At 43.4% G+C, this 18,193-nt stretch overlaps 1 protein-coding gene across 1 annotated transcript in view; it reads right to left on the bottom strand.

Annotated features, from left to right (window-relative positions):
* The window catches only part of ehmt1b (euchromatic histone-lysine N-methyltransferase 1b), a gene marked incomplete at its 5' end in the record, with an annotated part of 29,096 nt that extends 21,999 nt beyond the window's left edge, over positions 1–7,097 (bottom strand). Inside the window, 2 exons of the mRNA XM_080510285.1 lie at positions 92–179; positions 7,029–7,097. Coding sequence (XP_080366411.1) covers positions 92–179; positions 7,029–7,097 — 157 coding nt within the window. The remainder of the gene's footprint in view (positions 1–91; positions 180–7,028) is intronic.
* Positions 7,098–18,193: the final 11,096 nt, after the last annotated feature.

Here is an 18,193-nt window from a genome sequence, read left to right as displayed (position 1 = left end):
CAACTCAAACACGGGGGGGGAAGAAAATTAGAATTTGAAAAGCTCATCTGCAGCCAACAGATTGCTCTTTGAGTGCGTTCCGAGTAAATACCTGACTTGTCGTCTCCATTGCTCACTGCGTTGAGTCCATCTTTCTTTGTTGACGCACCCTCTGTGCTGCTCTTTGCCAAAGCAGCAGGCTGCCAGGAAACACAACAAACAAACAAACAAAAAGAAGTGACAATAGAGCAGTGAACGAATCTGGCCTTGTTCATAAATGTATTGATCAAATCATCTAAAACGGAGTATTTTGTTGAGAAAACATCGAAAGATTGTTTTAAAGTCTTAAAAGTGATGCTGGTATTTTGGTTTATTCATAATTCTGTAGTTCAACTGAAAGTAAATACAAATAAAATACAAATAAACAGTCTTCACAGCAAAACTTCGAGTTCACATTTTGAATGAAAAGGAGCAGAAAAGAAGAATTTACCCTCATTATGTCTGCCCCTTAGCTGCCTTTCAGTACCTTCACAATGTTCAACATTCTAAATAGACACATTTACAGATATTTAAGCATTCTATGTACAGTATACACAAAAATATTTAACACAAAATAGAAAGAACCATCATTTTCATATTTGCTCGAATCAAATATCCAATAGCTCATATATAAATAGGATACATAAATAGGAAAGTCCTGGAGAGGCATAACACTATAATGTCCAGAAGTATTGGCTTTAAGTCTAAAAACATTTCTACTAATGTAAGCTACTGATATTCTCTGCTGATTCCTCAGTAACTGTGTCAGTTGTGTACGTTTTCTCACATCAGAAACTGCAGACAACAATTCAACATATTAGGATGTGAGAATGGCGGCGCTCTACAAGCTCAACTCCTTTCAAATGTGAACATCTGTCCTCTTTACAACAACAGATTTAGTGGAGAAGGTGATCAATAGGGGGGGGGGGGGGGGGGGGACAAGGCCACACATACACAGAAGCATAGGGTGCCAGTGGTCCAGGCCTACTTCTTTCATCGCCTGCACTGGCAGGGTTTGGGTCTTTATGAAATGCCAGTTACACATCTATGGCAGAACAGCGCCCTCTACCTCCAAACATCTAAGACTGGGCCTTGTGATACAGTCACTCCTCTTGGTGAGTTGGAACAACTAAAAAGATGAATTCTGGGCCTCTCGGGTATTGTCCATCAAGCCCTTGATTAAACCTGGTTTGATGGACTCTCTCACTTCCGCGTTGTCATGACACATCCCCTCATCTTCAGCAACACCTTGACTTTCCTCCTGTCAGTTTCATTAAGTAGTTACATATTGAAAACTGTCCCAGGTTAAATCTGTTAAATCTGACCGTTTTTACTCCCCCCTCCCCTCCTGGAAACTTCTCATGAGGTTCAAAGGAGTTACTTTGTTTCGCTTTAAAGTCAATTTCTTAAACTTCTTTTTTCCTCTCCTTCTGTACCAAATCCAGTGGCAGCACCTTCCCTGACTCTCTTTTCTGGTCTCGTCCTAAACTCTAAAGCTTTTGATGTGAGAGTTCCCATCTGTGTACATGGATAATTCTTCACACAGTCATTGTGATGCTGGGTAGTAGGTTCTGATGTTTAGTACAGTCAAAGCAATAAGGGACATTGAGAAAGAGAAATCATAGTACCTCTTTTGCTCTAAAATCAGAAGCTTATATTCCTGTAGGTGGAAGAAGTCTGACTCTTATCAGACTGTGCTTCCCTTTCCTGTTTTCAGTTCGACAAACAAGAGTCTCAAAAATAGATATGTAAACTAATCTGCTAAAAATGACTAACAGCCAACAAACAAATTAAAAAAAAACATTGTTTATATGACGTTTCCTTTAGCGAGACCAAAAACATCTTGATGAACTTTTAACATCCTCGAGGAGTTGGGGTTATTTTCTTGAATATATCAATCAGCGTTAATCTGGGAACTCATTGTGTGATTCTGAGGACCTTTGATCCAAAACGTTCAAGCTTCACATTCCTCGGACCTTCTGTGCTGCTTTTGTCTCAATCTATTCCTTCATGCTGTCTGTGATCCTGCTGCAAACTCAACTGTAAATCTGCATTTGATTGAAGACTAAAGCTTCCATTATGTCTGTTTGCTTCCTCGTGTCTGACTTGGTTTTGCTTTTATCACTTTATTTCCCATTTAGAGAAACAACACATTCTCTTGAGTCTATGCTTCCTAAATGTAAAGAACTGCAGGAACAGATCTCCTCTCACACCTGCATCCTACTCCCAGAAAAAAACAAAAAACCTTCTGAATCTTGTGCATCCAGCTATTTTTTTCTTTGTGCTTTTCAGCAACTGTCCCATTGTCTGAAAGACTACAAAGGTTAAGTCAATTGAATGCAGGCGGCCCCCTGCAATTCCATTCAGTCTTTCTATGCCACAGCCAACCTAATCAAGTAGTAGATTCCTGCAGCAGCCTCAATGAAACCTCCACTGCACATCAACCGTCATTATGTCTCACAGAGGCAAAACGAGGAAGTGTAAACCTGGTGTCTTCTTTGTGAGAGCACAGTCGACCTTCCGGGACAGTGAGACCCGAAGGAAACGAGACCGGAGTGGGACACAAAAAGAATTCTGAATGCATCCTTTCACTTCTGAACCAAATCTTTTTGTTGCAGATCCTTCAATCCGAGACACCTTTTCAGCTCAAATATTAAAAGGGAGTGGGGAACGAGGTCAGTTCGACCTTGAAGAACACTGGAGCCGGCAATGAAGAGAAAGGCTTGTGCTCATTTCAAGCAGAAGGGAAAAAAGCAAATAGAGAGACGTGGTTGCTGACTTAGGGGCCGGGACAGTATATACTGAGGAGGAGCTGTGTCTGATTGTCCCGAGGACTCAAAGGAAGTATTCTCCCTTCACACTATGCCAGAGACTGTGGTGAGCTTCAGTTCGAGAGGATTCAGACAGTGACTGTACATTTCCTTCTTCATGGGGCTTTGAAAGTCAAATCCTAAGATTAACCAGACGGTGTGAGCCACGGTCTGCTTGCAAAATGACATCGACCCCACAAGAACAAGTCGGGAGTCCCTGAGCCAAACAACAAGGCCAAGAGCTGGTGCTGCGAGCGCAAAACCTGTTTCCAAAAGAACTTCTGGTGTAGAACTATGCTGCTAGGCTGTGTTATCAACACGGCGATGTCCACTGAACATGTACTCATGGATTCAGGAAAACCACTTACTATAAAAAGGAAAAGCCACCAGCCTTCTCCCTCCCCCTAGTGGTGAACAGTGGAACGGCCAAACTGGAGATTAGAAAAGAGAAAAGGGTGGGGGGAGGGAGGCAGAGAAGCCTGTCTGCAGATCTCCGCCATTTCGCAACCGGATTGTTTACTGACACGAGGCGGCCATTGCAGCAGCTTGCCACTAGATGGGGACTGAAGGGGGGTTCTGGGAGCTCATGGACTGTGGATCCACAAGGTGAAGCTCAGGCTGTATGAGCTGATCACGAGCTTTAAGAAGCTCATTAAAAATGGAAACATGTCAGGGGAGCCCACAAGCTTCAGAAAAGGAAGCAGGAAAAAGGCCCCAATGGTTCAGAGACGAGCCGCCAGATTGGGGCCTTGCAGTGAGCTGCACACAAGCTAACCAGAAATGACCAGAAAGGAGCCGCAAAGAGCCTGTATCTGATTTCTAATGGCTCAATTATTCACTGTCTGTACACCGTCATGTGAACCTGGTATGCAACCTATCTTTAGATCTGCAGCAGGAGACCTGAAAACAAGTCGGAGCCTTCTAAACACAAGCCTCAAACAATGTTGCACAACAAGCAGCCACAATGCGAGAGGCACACGTGAAAGGGCCAACACCCCAATGACATAAACCCAGGATCGTTGCCGGGATTGCCCATCCGACAGGTCGGGAGAAAAATTCCATTTCACATCGCGAGAGCGAGGCACCCCAATTGTGAGCCCTCGTCTCTTGGCTGCGAGCTGTCTGATGATGATTGATTCTCCCCTCTCAGATGGCTGTTTTTATCTCCTTCAGAGACTGACACAGGACACATTCTACAGAATCATACAAAACCCAAACAGCTTGGAGAAGAGTCAGAGCAAAAAGAAACCGCGCTAAAGAACGGCTGTTATTGCTTTGTCTTACAGATCACCTGGAATTTATGTTGCAGAGCCTGTTGGGGCCCAGTGGGCAAAAGAATGTGATGGAAACAGATTGTTAAGGGACAATTCCAATCACGACCACGTTTACAACACGTATCCCCGCATTCATAGGATGTGTTGTAAATGCTGTAAACCCCAGCTGTAATTATCTACTGAAGCATAATCAATTCATTATCATCACGTTCACAATCTTGAGTTTATTGGCACTTTATACACATTCGTTCTATTTTCCAGAATGGCTCATCACCGATTCCATTGTGGGAAGAGATTCATGCATATCAAATCATTTCTATGCATGACCGTTAACTGGGAGCAGTTCCCATAGAGTAGATCCATTTCAACTTCTGATTGTTGCTGCAAGTAAAGCCAACGAGTGACAACTGAATGGGTGACGTTCAAGATTTTCTATTTTTAAAAAGAAAGCAAGGATTTTTCGATCATCACTAAACCTTGATGAAAGTTTTTATTCATTAGTTTCTGTAGACTTGTTTTGGGAATTTCGATCACACTGCTCATTGCTCCTCCGGATCAGTTCTTTGTTCTGGAATTTTTGTCTCAATAGGACTGTCTTCAATTGTGTCACCGACAAAAAGGAAAAATTTTTTCAGTTCTTACGAATTGATTGAAGAGAAATTGAAATGGCTTTTAGGATAAATCCCTTCCGCAGCCTCAAGTTCAGATTTTTCCTTGAACTTGTTCAACCTCACATTAACAATAACTTATAAGAGGCCATCATGAAAAAATATAAGTGCCTGCACATGAGGGCTCCATAATATATTGTAAATTTATCAATATACAAGACTGACTTACGAGTAATAAATTGTGTTTTCATGCACTGTGGATTCAAATCGAGGAATTTTAAAAGTGAAAGAAAAGTGCCACTGATGATGATTTATTCACAAAAACTGTGCGATTAATTACAAATTGATTTTGAGTGAATTGCGTTCCCAGGTGACGAAAGGCTCCAGCAGACTGTGCTACTTTAACAGTCTCACATGTTCACAACTAGTTATACTGTGCGAGATGAATCTAATAAACTTTGGGCCATGATATGAAGTACGCAGTGTGCAGCCTGCTCGATAAAAAACCCAAGCGAACCCTGCAACAGTGCGAGTTGTTGTGATGGTGCAATAATAGGCGATTGCAAAAGAATAACGCGTCCGGTGCCTTGCTATTTGAGTTTGGAGAGAAATCTCAAAAAAACGGAGATGAGGAGAATAAGGACACGGTCGTGATTTGTAAAGAGAGGCCAACGAGGGATGCCAATGTTACAAATGGAACTTGAAGTACTTGGTAGCATTGAGTCGTATTTTATGTTGACGTTTAACGTTATGGTCTTTCAATTTCCAACAAAGCACGCTACATGTAAACACAGCAAACAAGCCGCAGCCATGATCGCCCTAAACTGTCACAATTTTATAGCAGGTCGTCACAAGACCATGACAACGGCCGTCCATGAACCCGTCTCACAGCACAACGCAGGACCACTGATTTAGAGTGAAGACCCACAGATTTCACGGCAATTCTCCTACGATTGCCATTTTTCATCTGCAAGTGAAGCAGGCTTGAGGCAGAGTAGATCCTTTTGAGCCCCCCCCCCCTCAAAAAAAAGGTTGCAGGCTTTTAATTTTGGTCCAGGGTCTTTATTTCAAAGGGAATCTTAAGTTCCATCAATGTCAAGTGTCAGATTTCTGTTGGGTTTTTAATGACTGAAATTAAAAAAAAAAAATGTAGCATATTCTGGATGCATAAGGAAAATTGATACTAACTTTGGTTTCTACTAAACAGTAGCTCAAATCTTTTTACTTTTTTATATACAGGAAGCGAGTTCAAATTTAATCACTTTTTATAAATGGAATCCCTCAACGCACAGAAAAGACACTTTCACTAATGAAATGCATCTTGGTGGCTTAGAAATGGATGTCTCTTAATATATACACACTTAATTTATCCTGTAGCCAAGGGTGCAACAAAACCAAGAAATACCAGGACTGACACCGGGCCAGAAACATTACACCAGTGCCAAAAACAGTAGCTCATAACCAGAGTCACAAGCGCTTGATAATTCATCAACAGAAGCTATAGCCTGCATGCTAGGGTTGGTTCGTCATCATATATGTCCTCAGACCCCGGGGACCTTATTATATACTGACCACTGAGAGGACGAGATAAAAGAAAGCCATACAGCCGAAAAGCTTAAAATATCAGTGTAGTTCCCAGTACTCCTCCCATATCCTATCGAGAACGGCGTGACATTAGCCACGCTGCGACTGCTCTGAATACAGCTGTTTGTGATAATCCACGAGGAGTCTTCTCCATCAACAGGATCCAACATGCCGAGTTCATAAATCTCTCTTTGATAAAAAAGGAAGCGCTGCCAGCGCACAGAGATCACACTCTCCTCCAGGTCGGGTCTTTCAGGTTTCGAGGAATCAGGACCAATTAAACTTGCTGATAAAAGCAGCAGCAACCGTCTCAAGGAGCACAAGTGAGAGACCATCTTGAGGAGAGGACACAGCAAGAGCCCGAATCAATTGAAGGCAACTTTCAGGATAAAAAGGAAGATGGGCAACAAGACTGTGCATCTCCTCGACCATTAAAAGCCAACCAATGGCGAAAAGAACAAAGCTAACGTGTCTTTTTCCCTTGTGCGCCTCCAGGAAGCATCATACCTGCTTTCTTCTCACGGCCTCCATTGAGGAGAAGAAGGCGTCAGGGAGGGAGGGAGGGAGTGAGTGAGTGAGTGAGTGAGTGAGTGAGTGAGTTGAGACAGAGAGAGAGAGAGAGAGAGAGAGAGAAGGAGACAACAGAAGGGAGGGAGGGAATGAGAAAGAAAGCGAGAGAATGTGTCGAACAGATTGTCCCTCTCTTCCTTTTCTTTCCCCGCATGCACATTCACCTCGCCGGTCATGTGACCTGGTGGCTCCCTCTGTCGGTCCTCCTCCTCAGAAAGGTCTCTACAGAGCATGCTCCAACTAACATCCCTCCATTCCTGTGAACTGGAAGACCTCGTCTCACCGGCCATCTGAAGATACCCACAGGAACCAGCCAATAACGCCACTATAATGTCACCAACGCTTTCCTACCATGCCTTGTGCCGACACACATGTCAGACATGCTCCTCTTTTATGCCACGGGGACTATTGTTGAAAAAAAGAAAACATATCTTTGTCCATCAAGTCTGACATCACAGCCTGTACGCACACGTTCGACCTGAACGACTGGATGAGGACGGGGGAGGAAAAAGAACAGAAGTAAGGGCAAGAGCTGAATTATCCCTCGTCACATTCAACGTTCTGAGCCTCGACAGGAGCATCTTTAAGTTTCCGACGAGCTGTTCGCTGGAGGACGGCGGGTAAGGCAGCGCTGCCAGGCCCCCGCGGCAGACACAGAGTCAGAGAAATGAAGGAGCATCAGGAAGGGGGAAAAAAGGCTGGCAGGTACAAACGGCACATGAAAGCGAAGCCTCGGTGTAGCAGTGAGTCAGCAAGGAGGTTTCCTACTGATGGCCATGTGCTTCGCTGAAACAACAACATGGATGTTTTCTACTCAGGAAAGGAGCAGACCTGAATTCGATATCCTAAAACTGCCTAAACTCAAATAAAAAAATCTAAAAGAAGCCCAAACAATCTCTGACGCATGTCGACGTCTGACCTTTTTCTGCCTGAAGGCTTCCGGACAGTCGGAGTTCATTGGGATAATTTTTCTTTAGAACATCTGACAGGTAGGAATGCAGATCTAATACTTGCGCCGTCTCCTGTTTCACATCTCCACAATGACAACCTGGCACATGAGCCCGGGATTCGACACAGACTGTCTGTTGAGAGCAAAGCCGTCATTCCTTAAACACCAACCATGCATATGACGCTACATTAGTAAATTCAATAACAGCATGTCGAGTGTCTGCGCCCATTCAAATTTGATTTGCATTAGAGAGCAGAAGCTTTACGCAGAGAGATTGATTGACAATTTTCTGAACCAGGTGTTAACTGTAACCATGCTGATGTGACCGGTGTGATTACTCAATTTGCAGCTTTGGTCCAGACTGATAAGTGGGCCAAGCAAATGGTTCCTATGGCCTTTAGTGAATCCCTCTTCTTTTTTTTTTATACTAAACAGAGCTAATGATCAGCATGTGCAGCATTTTCAAATGTAACAGCTAACAATCAAATAGGGGAAACACAACACTTTGGGAAGAACAGCTAAAAGGAGCTTGAACTCTTCTCACATGAATGTGTGGTTGCATGAAAAACGATGCACCGACCAGTGAATTGGCATGCAAATTAAAGCATTTAATATTTCTTGTGCTGTTTGTGAGGAAATAGTTGATCATGAATGTGCATCACAAAGAAAAACTATACCGTTTCAATTATATCGACTGAAGCTGAGAAAAGCTGTGGACTCTCACTGCCACACTACACTGATCTGCCAAAACATTACAGGGGCAGAAACAACCACTCTGGAAAATAAAGAAGTGGACAGTTTCCAAGGTTTAGATTTTTACAAATATATTTTTGATATTTGTAAATCTTATTTCGGGGTTTTTTGTGTAAGAACCCTGAAGTAACTTTAGTTTAGTTTTTGACACAAAATTAAGAGACGATAGTTACACTGCTGCAAGAGTGACATCAAGAACATCCTTATTGATGACATACTGATAGTTTGGAGGCAGTTTTACAATCAAATAGCTTTTTCAGCAAGATAAATCTAGAAGAGCAATTTTCGGATGATATTCAGTCGTCTATCTGCATTCTTCAATTGGACCTTCAATCCTGGAGTCTTTCAGGGACTCCGTGTTTCCTTCAGCTAAAGATAACATCAACAGTCCTCAGATGCTTATGTCATCACAGCATTACCAAGGACAGGTGCCGCAACCTTAACAAGCGAGACGTATAATGATCATTTCCAAATGTGCGCTCGAAAACGTTTACTCCCTCCCAACAATGCTAAAGCACGCCAGTTGTAGTTGAAGAAACGTCCTGCAGCAGCTTCACGGGTCGAAGTTGAACGAGTTTTAGCGTAATTAGCTGCCAGGATTGCAACACGTTGCCAACGACCCAGAGTCGTATGACATCAGCATGAACGAATGACATCAGCATCATTTGTACTTTGACATTTATACCCATAATAAAAAGGAAGCACGAGGGCACAGTAAACCAGCAAGTTGAACATTTGAATTGTCATCAACTTATCGTTGAGTATATTAGTTGCCCATATTGCACAAGATTGTTTTTAGAATTTCAAACATGTGAAAAAATAGAAACAGAAAAACATCCAAATGAGCAAAGCAGAAGGGACAACACTCCATTTTGTCATGTGTCAAACTTAAAGATTAGGAAGAATTCAGTTCTTCTTTTGCCACTTTGACAGCATCTCATCACAACAACCAAGACAAATAGGAAATATTCAGAGTTTTACGTGCGTCACTGTCCAGGTTTTTGTCTAAACTCATGTTCTTTAATTCTAAACTTACTGACTTTGATCCTACCGACTCCTTGAACTCTGCATGTTGACGAGGAAAATGAGCAAATCAGCAATAAGCAGATCGAGATAGATGTGGTCAATGACTGTCCTACAGAATCGTTATATGACCCTGAGCATTCACGTGTTTCTGGAAAAAAAGAGTTAAGACTATGGACTTTGGCTTTTGCAATGAAATTGCTTCACCTTCTCAAAACAAATTATAAAACCTTATTCTCTCTTATTTTTCCCTCTCGTCTTTTTTTTTTTTAATAGATGCGTCCCATTTAAAAAAAAATTTTTTTTAAGATTGTCTTATTGAAAGTAGAAGTGAAAAAGTTTAAACATTTTGAAAACAATGATTGTTGACATGGAAACGGCAGAAATGCTGAAAACAATGTAATTGGCATGCTGGGCCACGACTGGGTACTGTTGGTTGTTTTTGCAAGGACATTTCACACACATGCACACAGGCAACAATGCGCTATACACAAGAACCCCCAAAACAACCAACATTTCAATTTTTCTTCAAGAATATTGTGTCAATTAGGCCTTTAGGGCAAAGTCTATTGGATGACAAGTCAAACGACATCAAATTGTCTCAATTGCCAAAAGAGACGCTTCAAACATAAATGTTTCACCTCATGTCTGAACTCTGATTAAAAAGTGACAACTCGAATTGAGGACAAGGTCTCGGTGAAGCCCGGTTAAATTGTCGGCAGATAACCCAAACCTGAGAGACCACACACACACACACACGGCGATAAATAATCACAGGTTTAACAGTTTTGGTCGTAGGGTATGTGGTGTGCAGCCACTCGACAACATCAACACACACCAACCGATTAACTTGCGAACGTCCCCAGATCAGACGGGAAACCTCGCAAAACCTGGCGAGCTCAAACGTGATTCCAGCGTCAACAAACCTGGCGGAGGACGAGATGCAATTCCGATCGTTTGTGGTGTGATTTTTTTCCGAAAAAAAACACGTTTTAAAAAGAAGAGGCGTTGGTTCGCCACAACAACTGTTTTGATGTTTGGATTCCCCGCCCGCTTCCGGTCCGGCGCCACTACGTCACCTCGCTTTCTGATTGGCTACGCGTCACAGTCAACGGGCTCGTTGAGTCTTGCTCTCGGAGGACACCACACACGGTGGGAAGTCGGGCCAAAACAATCCAACGTGTTGAATATCTCCGATCTCAGATCAGAGCTTTCCTGAGCAGACGAGAGCAGTCTGAACACACACGGCAACAATATCTGATAAGATCATCTTATGATGATCTGAGCGTCCTGAAGATTATCGGAAGAAGAGAATCGGGGCTAAAATCGGCCTGATTATCCTGCCTGGTGAACCGGGCTTAAGATATAGTCAGAAGAACATAAAATCTGATGAACAAATCCTAGAATATGATAACTAGTATAACACAGTCATTATAATCACGTTCTCATTAGCGCAACACCTCCTCTTGATGAATACCTCTTAACGAAGCAGGTTGGAGACCAGAAGGAAACACCTCCATCAAGGTTTATGAGCCAGAAAGAATGACACCTTATATTTTCAATTATTGCTCAACTGTCTGGATTACTATGAAATTCAATGAGCACTTTTAATTCTCCCAAAAGAATTAACTGTCTTGAATTTAATTATCCTTATCATTTCCCACTGTACAATAATCGGGTCCAATGTAATGCTACAGCTGGAAATTACTTTTCAGTACAATCAGTATTTGCAGCTTGTGTTGTCCATTACCCCCCCCCCCAAAAAAAAAAACAACTAAGCTATACTACTATATTCTAAACTTATCCCAAAGCTTTTCACCACATTACCAAGGCAAATTAAAGCTAGTAAATGTAATGGTAAATGAGAGAGACAAAGCTTCACTGAAAAGCCAAAGGGTATAAAAAAAAATTACTTCAGAGTTTCAGATAAAAAAAGAAAACATTTTTTGAAACTGTGTTTCACGAAGATCCCAAAGCCGACCCGGAGTTGACAACTTTGTGACTACATTTACTCGGTTAACTCTCGTCAAGCTGTTTTAAACCCAATCTGAGGCCTCCCATGAGCAATCCAATACTTATGTGTACCTATATAGCTGGCTTGGAATGCTCTGGCCTGGATCAGTTTCATCATGCTCCAACAAACACTTCATACGATACCGTTGGTATCACACGCTTTTGGACAATCATGGTGGGCAGGGCGAGCTTTAAGGGGGACAGAGAAAGAAGCCGTCTCCTTTCAGCGAGAACCCCCCCCCCCCCCATCCCCCTACCCCACCCCCTCAACGATAGGTCCATAGCTGAGGCACCGAGTTGTTCCTGCTGCCTATGCTTCCTTTATTCTCATGCAAATTTGGAAATACGCGATCCATTTGTCAGGCGGGTGGTCACTGCCTTCTACAACACTGGTCTCATATTATGGGAAATTAATTTAGTGAAAACTGTGTTCCTTTTTTTTTTTTTTACGTTACATTTGGGCGAGTGTAAAAAGACATTGGCTTGCGTTGAAATCACAAACAGAGCAAAAGTGAACTTACTAGAATTTCCCCGTCATAGTTTCAGCAATGTAGCGTGTAAACATTTTGATCGGTATTGTTACTTGCCCATGAAACAAGAAAACAAACGACCAAGAATCGATTCCGAATTTTAGGTCAATGTGAAATACTGGATATGAGGCAACATATTATCAGATTATATCGTCTAAGGCTGCAACTAACGATTATTTTAAAAAGCGATTCATCGGTCGATTATTTTCTCAATTAATCGATGACTTGGTTACAAAAAAAAAAAACAACATTTCAAATTGTGGGACCAGTTGATATTGAACGAACGTCCGATGACGTCTCCCAGCATCCGATGTTTCCAACATTGATGTTTCCGAGAGGGCGAACGCCGGCCGAGTGACGCATAAATCGCTCGACACCAAGAATCCATAATGAAATTCGTTGCCAACACTTTTAATAATCAAATTTAATAGATTTCATCGATTCGTTGTTGCAGCCCTAATATTATATTTTTGAGTATTTGACTCACACCAGTGTAGTTATACCCTTTAAAAACCTAAGTGCTACATATAGATAAGTCAGACATCGTCAGCAAAGAAGCTGTGGACCGGTACCAGCCCATAAATCATTTCCTACCAGGCCAAACATTTTTGAATTACCTGTATCAAATGTAATTTTGTTTTAGTCTTCTGGGCATTCAATTTACCAGTTCCACCCATGCCTCATCAGACTCATTAATATGTTCAGTGCCTTCTGTAGGGCTGCAAGGCAGTCCTCATAGACATTTCAAAAATAATTATGACCAGAGAGCTTTTTTGAAAAGGTGGAATGCTTTGACAACTGGGCATCAAAATGTATTTAAAAGCACGGGTTAAAGCGAAACTGGTGATTCACATGCTCTAAGCCCTCTATGCAAGATGGGCATTGATGGCCAGGCTACTAAAGCCATGAAACCATCTTTTAATGCAATATCAACAACCATAACATACATATTGAAATTGACTGAAGTGCAATAAATCATTTGTTCATGCACTGTAGATTAATGCTTCTCATGTCAACAAAGTTGGCCAATCGGATGGAGCCTTACTGCACGAAATGGCCAGTCACGAGGCAAATGCAAGTTAATTATATTGAGCTTACCATATTTAAAAAATCACACAAAGCAAAGTCATTGAAGAACTGTCCTGCATTAAACTGGTCCATGGGACAAAACAAGGTTCAGGAAAGCCTGTTTTAATCTATATTACCTGCCTGTGAGGGTACAGCATCACAGAGCAACAACTCCCAATATTTTAAATTCATTAACAGGAACCAGGAACTTGTCATTGCGACCGATCTGGTCCCCTACCGTGTTTCCTGTTGGATTCTGGATGAAATTGGAAACATCTGCATGTTAAAACCATCACCACTGCTTTGGTGATTTCGGTCATGAGTCTGAACAGCATGGCTTAACCTGGACCTACCGAAATGTAAGTGTCGCCCATCATATTTTTCTTTCACATTCGTTTTACCGACACATACCTTGTTCAGGGGAGCAAAAACGGGTCATAACAGCAGAGGTTAACACGCTCACCTCACAGAAAGAATATCTGGGTTCAAATATCATCCGGCCTTTCTGTGTTTGCATGTTCTCCCTGTGCATTCAGGGATTTGCTCTGGATACTCCAGTTTCCTCCCACAGTCCAAAAACATACATGCAAGATTAATTGGTGACCCTAAACTGCTGCTTGGTGCGAATGTGTGTTTGCACTGTGATGGACTGGTGACCTGTCCAAGTGTATCCTGCCCTCAACCGTAGCTGGGATTGGCTCCAGCACCTTGCTACCCTGCACATTAAGCAGTATAGAAGATGCATGGATGGAAAAAATAAATTGACCAGAAGTGATCAAGTATATGAACAGACCTGAGATACTCACTTTCCTCATTGTGATCACATAACAGGCTAGAGCGCCCCCTGCTGGCCGCGACTGAGCATCATCTCCTGCATCTGCTCGACTATATGAAACAAAAGGCTGAATTTTCTGCCACATGTGTGCATTAATCTGTAGCTTCAGGTGAGAGGTCAGATTCAAACGTATGAGCTGATGAAACATCGACCGAAACAAGGCAATGTAAGTGATGCCGTAACAGTCGGCTGTGTGCTCCACCGACTGGGAGCCGTGACAGATGTGCATATTGCTAACTATGACAATCTTGTTTCTGCCAGACGATGAGATTATTTCAAAGTTTGGGGAGAGAAAGCAGAGGCATGCAGAGAGAGAGAAGAGGCTTTCGGAGCTGGCGCCATATGTATGCAGGGGGAGGCTGTGGCTGGCTGCCTGCACCGCCACGGGTCCTTCATTTGCATCAGGTATCGTGAAGCTAACAGTCTGTCCGGCGCAGAGGACAGAACATCATCAACGGAGCGTCTAACAGCGTCCCTCTGACGCCATTGGGACTGAAGTCTGTCGTGTAAAATCATCAATTAAAATATGTTTGGAGCCTCCGTTTCTCAAAGTGTACACAGTCGGCTAACTAGCATCGCTGCTAACTAGCTTCACAAATGCATGAGAATGAGCCAGCCGCCACGGAGCCAGTAACAGACAGCAGGGCTAACGAGGGGGACAATTACGGCTCGGTTAAATGTTTACATCTGTAAGCCTGGTTTGTTGTGAGCCATTAAAGCTGGACACAGGCAGGACAGTGACACCGGCCGGGACCATGTATGACCGCAGCCCGGCGCGGAGCCCGCAGCGCGCCTGCGGCCGGGATTCACGTTCCGGGGCGCAGCATCTTCCTGCACATTCAGTTGCCCTCCGGTCCAGCACAAAAGCAGAAGACTCCGGGCTGGCAGCCGGCAATTCGGGGCAGAGCGACCCCGCAGCCCCCGCTACCCGCCCGCTTCGAGCCGGGCGCCGTGACCGCCGAGAGGGAGTACGGTTTCCGAGACGCGGGAAACAGCGAAAAAGTGAAAGAAGCTCGGCGTAGATAAAGCTCACACACTCACCTCCGTCCCAACCGAAGCCATGGTGCCTGCACCTAAACCCCGCCCACCCGGATACGTCACATTTATGATCCCAGCACACGAACTCACCACACCTGAGACAACAATATATAAACAACACACTAATATCAAATATATATATATATATATATATATATATATATATATATATACACACATATACACACACATATACATATACATACATATACATACACACACACACACACACATACATACATACATACATACATACATACAGCTGCCTCGGGAGTCCTATGAGCTGACAACTCCCAATAGGACTCCTTCTTCAGCTTCACAGCATCCCTTACTTCCGGTTTCCACCACCAGGTTCGGGGGTTACCGCCACGACAGGTACCAGAGATCCTGCAACCACATCTCCGAGCAGCAGCTTCGACAATGGAAGTGGAGAACATGGTCCACTCGGACTCAATGTCTCCAATGTCTCCCCAAGCTCCCCAAGCTCTCCTGGAGGTGGGAATTGAAGACTGAGCATACAGAGGGCTCGGCCAGGTGTTCACAACAGACCCTCATAACACGTTTGGGCCTGCCGAGTCTGTCCGGCCTCCTCCTGGTCCAGCGCATCCAACTCACCACCAGGTGGTGATCAGTTGACAGCTCTGCCCCTCCCTTCACCTGAGTGTCCAAGACACATGGCTGGAGATCAGATGACACGACCACAAAGTCTATCATCGACCTCCGGCCTAGGGTGTCCTGGTGCCATGTGCACTTATGGACACCCCTGTGCTCGAACATGGTGTTCGTTATGGACAAATTTTGACAAGCACAGAAGTCCAATAACAGAACACCACTCGGGTTCAGATCAGGTAGGCCGTTCCTCCCAATCAGCCCCTTCCAAGTCTCACCGTCATTGTCACGTGGGTGTTGAAGTCCCCCAGTAGAACAATGGAGTCTCCAGCACCCCTCCCAGGGTCTCCAAGAAGGTAGGGTACTCTGAACTGCTGTTCAGTCCATAGGCCGAGACAACAGTCAGAGACTTGTCCCCTACCCGAAGGCGTAGGTACGCGACCCTCTCGTTCACTGGAGTAAACTCCAACACATGGCGCCTGAGCTGTGGGGCAATAAGCAAGCCCACACCAGCCCGCCACCTCACACCGCGGGCAACTCCAGAAAAGTGAAGTGTCCAACCTCTGAGCTGGGTTCCAGAGTCCAAGCTGTTCGTGGAGGTAAGCCCAACTATATCGAGATGGTATCTCTCAACTTCCCGCACAAGCTCAGGCTTCTTCCCCCCCAGTGAGGTCACATTACATGTCCAAAAAAACTGATTCTGTGTCTGGGGATCGGATCATCAAGGCCCACTGCCACCCAATCCACACTGCACTCGACCCCTACGGTAGCCTCTGTGGGTCGTGGGCTCACAGGAGGAAGAGGGGCCCGCGTCGGTACAAAGAGACGGTTGGAAGGGCACTTCTCAGGGATCATCTGACCCTGCTTGTGCTTCTCCTCAACTTCTCAAGACACTGCCTCCCTGAAACATGTGGTGGGCAGAATGATGTCAAGAGTCTCAGGCCTGGGAGATGGGTCAAACAGACGTGAGAAGTAAGTTGAAATCTGTTAAAGAAAAGTGCCCACCTCTCATCCTTGATGTTATTCGATAGTCCCTGCATGAACACCCCCTGGACGGCTATCGCACCCCACCAACTTTGACCACCAAAGTCCTGAAAAGGTGACACAGAGACGGTAGGTGAATGAAGGGTTTTTAATTGGAGTTTTGACAGTTTGATGATGGAGGGTGAATGAGTGGATGTTAGAAGAAAGCTGATTTGAAGGGACTGTGATCTGAGGGAGTGAAGAGTTGAAGAGAAGTAAATCTTATCCGAACAGAAGAGGGAGCTGCACTGAAGGTGAAACTTGAGCACAGGCCCGGGAAACAGCACATAGGTCTGACAAGTTACAGAAAAATAACTAGAGATCCTTGAGCCTGAGACTCAGAATGCGACATGAGGTAAAATGGACTGTCTGATGATGAGTGGAGGAAGACCTTGAGGTTGATGAAGATGAATCTCTGGTCTGCAGCTCAGCCAGAGGTCATGCAGAATCCGCCCACCAAACACAGACACACGAAGGACGGGAGACAGAAGAAAAGAAGAAATACTAAAGCTATGACAAATATGGAGGTCAATGTTGGAACAAAACAGACTGTTATAATACAGTGAAACTAACGTGAATTTTAAGTTCAATGAAAAACACACTTAGTCGCCAATATTTGTCCATCAAATGATGTCAAATGATGCAAAATTCCTCAAATGGGCATCAAGAATAATGTATGTATCTGTAAATAATGTAACATAAAACCAAATACATTATATTGCTGTATACATGACCCTGCTATGTAACACATAGTAGTCTCTAGATTTATAAATGTACATAGATTTAAAGGACAAAACAGATTTTGGATTTTGAAGGTACACATTTAGATCTGGTGTTTTTCACTGATTTTACACATGATGTTGGAATTCCTGTAATTTATTTCCACATGTCTCCATGAGAATCAGAGAGGTTTGCTGCTGACGCTGATCGGAATTCCAGTTCTGCTGGTTCCCTTCAAAAACATTGGGTGTGGTTCTGGGGTCAAAGACCAGTTTTTTCCACGACTAAATACATTTTATTCATGGGACTACAAAGCTCTGTGCACTCAGACAGTCAAAGGTAAATCACAGGAAATCATTATTCTTCTAGTTTTTGCTGGATTATGGTTAGCGCAGCGAGTTAACACAATATAACCTTGTGATGTAAAAAATGTTTTTTTAAATAGCACAGAAGCAGTTAATTTAAGTTCATTATAATGACAATAATTAGCTCAAGTGACCAAGATAATGCTAAAAGAAGATGAAGTTTAGTCATTACACTGGGCTTTTTTCTTGACTGCTAAAATAGTAAATAATTTCACTGTCAGCAGACAACAACTCTCAACAATCTCCAATTGCTATTTGGAATGCAATAAAGTACCATACCAGACTGTAGAATATTTTCTGTTGTGGTTTTCACCTTTTGCCAAGTCCTTTTCTGGTCAAACAATTTTGTTCTTTATGAAGGATGATGGATGAAACAGAACACAACATGGGATAAATGGATTCA

This window comes from Blennius ocellaris, assembly GCF_963422515.1.
Source record: "Blennius ocellaris genome assembly, chromosome: 15".
Lineage (NCBI taxonomy): Eukaryota > Metazoa > Chordata > Actinopteri > Blenniiformes > Blenniidae > Blennius > Blennius ocellaris.
This window is presented reverse-complemented; position numbering and strand designations above follow the sequence as displayed.